This window comes from Sinocyclocheilus anshuiensis, unplaced genomic scaffold (genome assembly GCF_001515605.1).
Source record: "Sinocyclocheilus anshuiensis isolate Anshui unplaced genomic scaffold, SAMN03320099.WGS_v1.1 scaffold219, whole genome shotgun sequence".
NCBI lineage: Eukaryota > Metazoa > Chordata > Actinopteri > Cypriniformes > Cyprinidae > Sinocyclocheilus > Sinocyclocheilus anshuiensis.
Window position 1 is genome coordinate 147547 of NW_015548200.1, and position 10785 is coordinate 158331.

Below are 10785 nucleotides of genomic sequence, written 5' to 3' on the forward strand. Positions count from 1 at the left end.
GAGAGAGAGTGAGTGAGTGAGCATGTCTTTTATACATTGCATTTGTGCTCTAGTACCAGGCCTTAATTTCTGTGTGGAAATTTTCAGATTTATGTCGGATTTTTTTTTTTTTTTTGACAAATTAAAAAAAAATATATACATTTTTTCACATTTCCCATTCATTTCAATGTGGGGTCATATTGACCCCAAGGGACAGATGTGTACAAATTTGTTTTACATACCTTCAGAACAACCGAATCCAGCCCAGTTTTTTTAATGTGAATATAGATATAAAATGTTGAAAAGTCACAAAATCTTATTCCACTGATATGAAGGGAACCATTTTTTTAAACTAAGTAAAAGTTGATTGGGGTCATATTGACCCCAAGGGCCGATTGAGGCATAATAATATTATGTGGCATAATAACGGATGTGATTGGGGTCATATTGACCCCAGGGGCCGATTGAGGGTTAAGAATGTTGCGGAATGCTGGCCCACCCCCCACCACATCCCAACCCGACGTAAAAACCATCAAACAGACGTTCAGACACTGCTGCTGGGTTGTCGTGGTTACATGAGATCTTAAGCATGGCACCAGTCCAGCTCATCAAACACATAAACCATTAACCAGTCTGTCAAGAGGGCCCTTCGTCTCTGAACAATGTGACAAGTGTAATTTGGGGGATTTTCAGTCAAGCATCATGCCAAGGCAAACATCGACACTAATAAAATCATTAGAATGGGGAGTGGGCACTCTTATAGAGCAGCTCAACATGTTGAATTTCCTTTGTTGTGGCAAGACAAAGAAAAAAAACGTATGAAACAGGGACAGCACGTAGGAGTGGTGAATTAAAGTGAGATAAGACCATCATTGTATGGACGAAAAGAAAGAGCGAGAACAAAAACAATGTTCACATTTAAGAAAACAGGAAATGATGTAACCGTTCCCATGGACCTGTTAAACTATTTACCTGTCCAAGCTCAAATCAGTGGTAAACTGACTTGGACCCATATTCAACCAGCCGTAGCTTGTAATTTCCTTGTCAAAGAGAAAATTGACGCTGTCTTCGCACAGTCGAAAACTGCGCAAAGGTTAAATGATGGTTTCATTACAGAGCTTTGACTGAAAGGGCCTCGGCCAAGTATTCAAAACACCCAGTTAAGACGAATGAGGGCTGTGTCCAGAGTTTCACACACGTACAGTGCGTGAGTGCCTTTGAATTGACATCATGCAGAGTGAATGGGAGCGCAACTCTGATAAAGAGCATCAAACAGCAGCGACATGATACACATCTCGACCTGCCTTTTCTTCTACAGCACACACCTGGGCATATCTGGAATTCAGTGTGTCCCGACGCAAAGCGTGATTTTTGCAAGACTCAGCGGTAGAGATAGAGGGAGCAAGTGAAGGAAAAGCTGAGTATTTGTTTACATTTTCAAGTTTGTTGACTTGCATTTTTCTTACCGTTGAACCCTTTGGCAAAGCCGTCTCATCAACAAGCAAGTACACAATGTTCAGGGCAACCAGGAGAACAGAAATCGCCTGCAAGCAGCACAGATTAAAGCAAACATAAGCATTATAAACAGTAGAAAGAAACATCAAATCAACTTATTAAATAAACTGCATCAAGTCACATGCTTTGTGGTTCATTATGATAACCCTGCAAAGTCTAAATAAACGTGTACCGTTCCAGCAAGCAGGATCAGCATCACTATGGGGTAAAGGAGGTTCTTTTCCCAGGCTGAGGCCTTCTTTCTCCTTTCTAGGACAGAGGGTGAGAGAAGCGATTCTAGTACACATATTTCTGACTGACAGTACATATGTTTACAGTGAACTAACTTTGAGCAAATGACACCCAATCCCTTTAATTAGTCCATTCCTCTTAGTGTCTGATTTCACACCAAGAAAAAGAGTAACTAGTAAGATGAAAAATCTATTTAATACAGGAGAATTTTCAAAAGATTATCTTTCATCTAGCAAAGCTATAAAATAACAACAAAATTTACATCACTGTAACATTTTACAAGTTTCATGAACAAGCAATGAACAAGTTTAAATTTATTATTACATCAAATAAAATTAGCTTCAAATATTAAAATGTAGTAGTCTATGTATAAATGAACATTTACCTAAATTAATAAATGCTGTAAAAGTATTGTCCATTGTCAGTGTATGAAGTGCATTAACTAATGTTAACAAATTAAACTTATTGTGAAGTCTCACACATATATTTGTGTTTAAAAGTTTAGGGTCAGTAATCATTTGGATAGAAACTGATAGTTTTAGTTTGAAGTGAAGCATTATATTGATCAAGAGTGATGTGGAAAAAAGTGAGATTTGTGAAAAAAAAAAAAAAAAAGCTTCCATGCAGTTTCCACAAAAAAATTAAGCAGCACAACTGTTTTTAACATTGATAATAATAATAAGAAGAAATGTTTCTTGAGCAGCAAATATTAGAAGCATATTTCTGAAGGATCATGTGACACTGAAGACTGGAATAATGGTTGCTGAAAATTCAGCTTTGCCATCACAGGAATAAATGACATTTTAAAATATATTAAAATAGAAAAAAAATCATTTTATTTTCAATTATTTCACAATTTTACTGTATTTTTGATCAAATAAATGCAGCCCTGATGAGCAAAAAGGGTTTCTTTTAAAAACATCTACAAAATCTAGATTTCAAAATAGTGTATAAGAACTAACTGCAGCTTTTATGATAATTCATTGCTTTGCATTTCATTAGCGTGTTGAAATAACAGCTATCAGTTATCACTGGGTAAATTCAAGTAAATCCACATCTATGTAAGCATAGTTCAGAGGTTTCAGTATATAGTTCAGAACAGTGACTATTGGGGCTTCTCCTGCTACACTCATCTCAATCCCAGTGTCTGTCACTCCTGTGCTACCCTCTCCTTCCCAACATCTCTCGCTCTGATTCTGCTCTGGCTCTGAGCTTGGCAGGGTTCCCCACATATGCACCATGCTGCCTCTAAATTAATGACCGCACTTGGGAGAGACAGCCACAATAAAGTTTGCATCACATGCCAATATCCTAAGTGCCTTTGTGGCCTTCTCTCCTTCCAACTGCTCGTCTCTCTGGAATCATTTATATAATAACCCAAAACACAGGCTGACGTCGAAACTGATACAGCCATACCCTATTTGGCTTCACTCCAAATGACTGTTCACATTCAAATATGCACACACTTTGCATTTCAACAATATTATGAGGAGTGGATACTGCAGCCTACACATATTTGAAACTGACAGTTCAGAATCAGTTTAAATTAGTTGAATTAAACGTTGTTAAAAACATCTCTTACCGAGTTTGTTCCTCTGATTGCGAATGTTGTCCAGCTCTTTGTAGAGATGGTGCTGAGAGTTTCCATGGAAATAAGAGTTTGACATCGTACCTGAGAGACAGACACAGACAGGAGGAGCTTTAGAGAAAGATACTATCATTCTGTTTACTTTGGCTTATTAAGAGCTTCTGTAAAAAGATAAAACCACTAGGAAACATTAGGGAAGTGAACATAAATCAGTGGTTAGAACGTTGTTATCTTTACCGTTACTCAAGTACCTACTTAATACAATCACACCATTTGTCAAGAAAATACATTCATTTACTGAAAGTAAAAAACAGCTTTTACAGTGTGGAGGTAGCAGTTAAATATCGGAATGCATAAGAAGTGAGAGTGAGCTCAATGCCCAGCAGGAAGTTTATCACCACAGTTCAGCGATATTGTATATTGGAACATTTCTATTAAACCTTCTATTTTGCTTTGCTAATTCTGCCACTTTCAACATCTGCAACAATTAAGAAAATCTCATGAGCACCATACATCTGCAATCTCAAATGTGGTTAACAGCGCTGGTAAACAATGCTTTGAAAAATAAACTATTGCATTAGTCCTTTAAAAAATTCAAATGATCATAATATATTATTTAAAAAAAAACTATCAAAATAAATTAAAAATGAATGATGTAATTAAGGATTAATTACATTAAATCATTAACATGTTTATTTGTTTTGGTAAGTTTTGCCTCTAAAGGTTTTTCCTTAGTCAAAAATAGCTTATAATGAACATAAGTGTACTGTTATAATGGTCATTTGTCGTTTATTTTATGATGACTTATAATTGTTCCTCATACTCTGAGAGCAAAAATATGAACAACTTTGACAGGTGCATGTCTGATATGCTGGTCCAAGTCCTAAAAGCTTGTGTTTTTTTTTTCTCCATAAGAAACTTGACAGTATCAGAATGGAGTCTCAAGACAGAGAGATAAAGTAGAGGCTTCTGGAAGTATTAGCGAGTAATATTTTTAAAAGCAAAATAATGCTTGTTGCATTTTTGAAATTCAAATGTTATGGTTAAAAAAACAAAACAAACAAACAAACAAAAAAGTTATACGAGTTCATTGAAAAAGTAATTTAATTGAAAAGTCTGTGTGCGATGTAAATTTTGTCAACAGCGCAGTAGGCATTTAGAGTGTGGATCAAATGGACAATGCTAAGCATTCGGCTGTTTGCGTCAGAACTGAAGTATACTTTGGGAACGCATTACCCCCAACACTAGTAGTTGTATACTCTAACTGCAGAGTCTAGGCTAGACATGTGCATGCTGCAACTGGTTCTGATGGAAGAGGGGACTGAACTTTCTTCTGAACACTGAGTGTGTGTGTGTCAGGAGGTGAGAGTGAGAGGGCAAAACCAGAGAGGGGTTCTCCAGGAAAACCACAGACTTCTGTCTCATTTAGCTCTTATTTATCAGTTTCATTCTGTTTTTTTTCCCCAGTTTCAGTGGCTCGTTTGCTCCTCAAAGCAGAGGATTGGTTTGCACAGCCTCGGGGGACACACACTGGCAGATCAGCAGCAATTAGTTCAGTGTTACACCGTTACTGGCATGCAATAAAAACACAATCTTTCATCTTTTCACCGACATGAGGCTGAGGAGTCAATCACTTCGATCAAAATGTGATTATTGTTATGATGATTGTACACGCCCTGTCTGGTAGAGGTTCAGGTTCATAAAGAAATCTATTAAAAGAAAAAAACACAGCAGGTGTGTTCCTGATCGTGTACTTGTCCATACCAGTGATTTTTAGGGAAAATCTGTACCCTCCAACCAAAATTGTGAGAACAATGATAGGAAATGTCACTATTAGCTGATCAGGACTGGATTGTTCTGCCAAACATGACTCAAGGCTGCCCTGAGGGGCTAACAAGAGGGGAGTTAAAAGTGAGAGAAAGAACAACAGTTAAGACATATGATTGGATCTGGATCTTTTTGTCAAAAGCATTGTATGGAATACCCTTTGATTTCCTGTGATTATTAATACCAATGTTTTCACACTTTAAATTTGGCATGAAATGAAAATTCACCATCTAATTCCTAAATGCATGATGTACTCATCTATCTATGTTTCATAAAAAAAATAAAAAAAATAAAACATTTTACCTTTTATAGTGATGTGATAGTGATGTGATGTGTAGCCAAGTATGGTGACCCATACTCAGAATTTGTGCTCTGCATTTCACCCATCCAAGTGCACACACAGCAGTGAGTAGTGAACACACACACACACACAATTTAACAAAAATGTCATATGCCAGACTCAGATCATTTAGTCTGCTTAAACCCTGCCCCTCCATAATCGACTGCAGGCTTGCATTGATGTTTGAGTGCAATGTCCACATCTCATAATCCAATCAACAACTGATGGATTAAACCAAGTATTTGTGTTTCATAGTGAGTTTAACCTTTCAGAAGCTTGAAAGGTACTGATATTAAAGAAAAATTATTATTAATTAGGTACTGCACTTTATCATGTTTACATATTTGCAGATATTTTGTTTGTACAGTGCATTCATACAATTATCAATAAATAACTACCCAAATTCCTTTAAAAACCTAATTCCTGATGACAAACATATGACATAATCTTGATGACATAGGCAATGGTGGGGAACAAACACTAATAAATCCAACAGTTCATTTAAATCAGCATCAGTCAATAATTTCAGAACTGCTGCTGTCCCCATTTCAGGAAGATTAGAAAACTCTTGCATACAGCCCTTCAATTAAGGTGATAAAGGTGATGCTCAGTAGCGAGGGATGCTGGCAGAAGGAGAGGAGATGATGTCATTGTTTTCTAAAGAAACTTCAGTCGGTTCTGCATTACGTCAGTGGTAATTATGCAAAGCAGAGAGCCATCCGGTACCGAGGAGAGTTTTTGCAAGGTCACCCTGCCACTGCGCATCTGGGCAACAGAGAAAAGCATAGCAAGAGCCAAGACAGAGGACAAACAAATGCCTGCACCCAGACTGGTATGAAAGCACACACTCAGACAAATGCACCTAAACACACAGTTGCAAGACTCCCTAGCAATGCATAAAAAAGTGCTCTTATGCGCACATTCACATATAGCAAAATAAATACAACTACATGTATGCATTCAGATACTTCATATTTCAAAAAAAAGAGAGATTACTTTAACCTGTATTAATGGCCTCAACGTCAGGACAGTAAAGCTGACATGAGACGAAGTAGAGATGCAGATCACTGCATTAATGTAATAACTAACACACTTATTAGCCCACATCAAAGGTCTGCAATAGAGCGTGTGCAGGCATGTAGGATCTAAATGAAGTTACAGTCAGATGGATAATTGCTATTAGATAGAACACAGATAAGAGAGTAAAGCAAAGTAGACAGTTTCCTCTTGAACTCTTTTCCCCCCAACTTCACCTCAGGTTTTGCATTTATGGGGTGAAAGAAGAAAAGAACGAAAATTCCTTAAATTCCTGATAAGGTAAATTCGTTCTCTCCTTAATGCCTGAGCAAGACCTTCCTATAACGCAGAGACATTCCACATCCCTAGTGGCCTTTTGTCACCCGATCACAGTGACTGCCAATGCGGTTCACATCAAACGGCAATTATAAAAAAGCGAAAATCGTTAAAACAGATTACAATTATTTTATCAGGTGTTCAAAGCAAATCCGCCTTTGGTGCCAACACTACAGAACCAAACAACCAAATGAGAGGCTATTGAAATTCATCCATGGGATTTGAGCAACTGGCTACTATCAGTTAAGATCTAGCTTACCTCCGTGAATTCAATAGAAAAGCACATGTTCCATGTTGACTGGCATCTGTACACTCTGTTGTGTGCTTGAGTTGAAGCAAAAGTCTAGTTTGGCTTTAAACATCAACACTTCCTGCATTTGTGTGGATGTTTGTGTATGGGAATAGAAGTCAGCTGAAAGAAGATGTAGGAGTATGAGAAAACTTTAAAGTATATTTTTAATGATGTTTCACCAGTTACTTAACTACAAAATGTATAGGAAGCACTGGAGCACATGGGTATGATTTCTCAGATACAGGAGGGGTAAGGGAGGTAGTTAAAGAAAGTGAGAAAAACATGAGAGGGTGGTTCAACAGGGGACATAATTCTATTGGAACAAATTTCTCTTTTTTTAACTAAAAATAAACCAAAAACACCACTATTTATAACTGTGATGAATTCATGCTTTGTCAAAAATGTAAGAAAGCACCCAATTAAAATGATACTTTGCATTTCTTAAAACATCACCAAAACACTGGCAGATTTGTAGCAGAATAAATGCTAGAGGTTACAGATGCAAATAATCCGCTGTCATTCAGGTAATACAGAAAATAATACAAACAGGCAATAAACCTTGCATTTGCCCATCGTGCAAAAAACAAAAACACTCACCATTGAGTCTACGCTCCAAGGCCTCTTCCTGCAGCTGTATACAATAAATCTGCTCATCGAGATCCTCTAAAATCTATACAGACAGGGAAAGAGAGGCAAAGGGTGTGAGGGAGAATGATAGGGTGGATCTTTACCAAATTCATACACACACACACATACAGTGTAATAGTACTTACTGTTGGTTTAACTAGTAACTGGCCCATCACTGTGAACATGCGTGACAGTCCTACTGGAGTACACACTGATGAGATGAGACAAGAAGCTGTTTTAAACACACACATGCTCATTTATGCTTTTCTAAAGCAAGAGTAGGAATGCAACCATTGAACTAGTTCAAATTTATTTAACTTCTGTTCAGTAGCAGTGGCTGAAACAAGTAAAAAGGCATTGTGAGGGACAGCAGGGGTGGTTGATATTATTTATTAATATTTTAGTGTTTTAATGTGTATGCCACTTTGACACGCATCAATTTGCTCTGGAAAATATATTTTAAGCCATTTTAATTATAGGAATCATTTCAACAAAACAGCTACTGCTGCCAATGAGATTCATGAAAGTATTCAAAAGATCTAGTTATGTTTTCCACACTGTTTTTCACTAAATGAACAAAAGAAGGAATGAATCGATTTAATTGTATGCACCAATACAACAATACAGAGGAATAATTGCATTTGCATTTTTATTCAAACATTAAAATTCCACATGGCCACCTTAAAATCAATCGCCTCATTCAGTTTTGCTTCATTTTATATTGCCAGTAAAATTATTGTGAATATACCATACATTTTCAAAATATCACCCAGTCCTAAAGCCCTAAAAGGCTGCTGCTCAACCAGCTGTAGAGAAGGTTCATCTCAAAACAGCAAATTGTAGTAACACTTGCTCTCCAAATACAGACATGACTTTATTTCTTTAAAAACGGTCCAACTTCAAGGTCTTCATAAGACTGTGCTTAATTTTCCTCACAATTTTCATACTCTTCACTGCACTGGAAGTTACAGTGTCCACTAAGGGCTAAATACAAAAGCGATTGTGCACTGACAGCACTGTTTCATATAAACTTACTAAGCAGCAACAGGCCTCCCATCAGAGAGATGCAGGAATAGAGGTATGGCAGATAAAACTCCCATAAATCTAGAACAAGAGAACGTGACAGGCACAGTAAACCACAGATCAATACATAACTGATTATATCACATGCATGCATCCACAACTGCAGGAGGAGGGTTAAGAGACATACCGTAGAGGGATTCCATGCTGGCGGCATCATTGTCAATGAGAGCGGACGCCACCCATACAATGCCCAGGATGAGGAGACCCAGCAGAAAGAGCATGACAAATGTCTCCAGCACTCGAGCCTTTATGCCCTGAAACCAACAAACACCCTCTTTAAAGTTTTCAAGCTAACTTATGACTGTGGCCAAGAGTGATTCACAAACACACACACACACACACACACACACACACAGATTAGCAGGTGTAAATGAGGCTCTAATTGGAAATTTAGCTCTGGAAGCCCCAGGACTTCCCTATAACACTGACTCAATGTCAAGCCCCCTTCCCTACACAAAACGCACACACAATAGGTCACCAGATGCACAAAGAAACTAATGACCTTCCTCTCTCTCATTCACTGACACACACACAATTATATGAACAGTTATTACCATGTCCGCGCACACACAACAATAGGTCACCAGATGCGCAAAGAAACTAATGACTTTCCTCTCTCTCATTCACTGACACACACACACACACATACACTTATATAAACAGTTATTACCATGTCTGATCAGAGTTTGCGGCTAAAATGAAAAAGGTGGCTGCTACTGTCTGAGATTAACACCAGAGGCTCATCTGGAAACTATTAGGAGTTTTTTTCTCGGTCAGTTAAGTGCCTTATGCGTGGCATTTAACTCCACTTCTGATTTACTCATTCCCCCGAACCTACATATTGATGACGGTGGTGACTGCAAGTGTTTGTAAACTGCAACACTGAGATGAGTCTGATCTTTCACTCTGCAGAAAACACACAAATACACACAGTTCCTGGGGTCAGTAAGGTTTTTTTGGGGGGAAGAAATTAATACTTTTATTCAGCAATGATGCATTAAATGTATCATGGAAGCAACATGACTTGTTTTCAACATTAAAAATAATTAGAAATGTTTCTTGAACAGCAAATTAGCATATTAGAATGACTTCTGGAGGATCATGTGACACTGAAGACTGGAGTAATGGCTGCTGAAATTTCAGATTTGCCATTACTGGAATAAATTACATTTAAAATACATTAAAATAGAAAACTTTTTTTTAAATTGTACTAATACACTATATTAATATTTCACTGTATTTTTGAGCATATAAAAGCAGTCTTGGTGAACATTATAGACTTTGTTCAAAAAATCTTACCAATCTCAAACATTTGAATGGTAGCTTACACGTCCATCATTCACAATGACAGTGGATACAAGTGACAAGCTGAGATGCAAGCATGTACAACATTTATAAGCAGTAAATAAATCCAGAAATGACACTGAATCTGACCATTAAGATTATTTCCCTTCACCTTAAACCCAACTGTCCGTTCCACACATTTTCAAGTGTCTACATTCCCTGATTCCTATACATGTCTGTCTCAATCCTTAAGGCACTTTGTATATGTGCAGAATTTAATAGCCCTTCTTGATATTAAGAATCTAGAGCACCTCCAAGTGACTTCCTGATGAACAACATCTGCCTCATATCAGATTTCCCTCAACGGACTTTGAACCTTTGATATTTAGACTGTGATTTAGCATCTTTTAAAGATTAAGTGTTCAAAAATAACACTGAAAGTCAGCAAAAAAAAAAAAAAAGAAGACCTCTCAATGTATTTGGAAGCAAGAGAAGAGTTTTAAAAGGGAAGTGTTACCATTCCTATCTCTAAGACGGAGAGAGAGACGTGGCAGAAAAGCCAGAGAAGTCTTGAGCTCTTCTTCTCTTGCCCAACTAAATGTGAGCACTGCTTAATATAGTAACTCTAAAATATTCAACATCTAGTTCTCTCTCTCTCTCTATATA

The 10785-nt window shown here is 37.4% G+C and overlaps 1 protein-coding gene across 2 annotated transcripts in view; it reads right to left on the reverse strand.

Moving 5' to 3' along the window:
- Positions 1-10785, reverse strand: part of LOC107653287 (limb region 1 protein homolog) — a 62344-nt gene that overhangs the window by 40719 nt on the left and 10840 nt on the right. For both annotated transcript variants that reach the window (XM_016439956.1, XM_016439954.1), the window contains exons 6-12: positions 8963-9089; positions 8788-8856; positions 7899-7963; positions 7723-7795; positions 3308-3397; positions 1667-1743; positions 1446-1523 (exon numbers count right to left, since the gene is read on the reverse strand). In XM_016439956.1, the coding sequence (XP_016295442.1) occupies positions 1446-1523; positions 1667-1743; positions 3308-3397; positions 7723-7795; positions 7899-7963; positions 8788-8856; positions 8963-9089 (579 nt within the window). The remainder of the gene's footprint in view (positions 1-1445; positions 1524-1666; positions 1744-3307; positions 3398-7722; positions 7796-7898; positions 7964-8787; positions 8857-8962; positions 9090-10785) is intronic.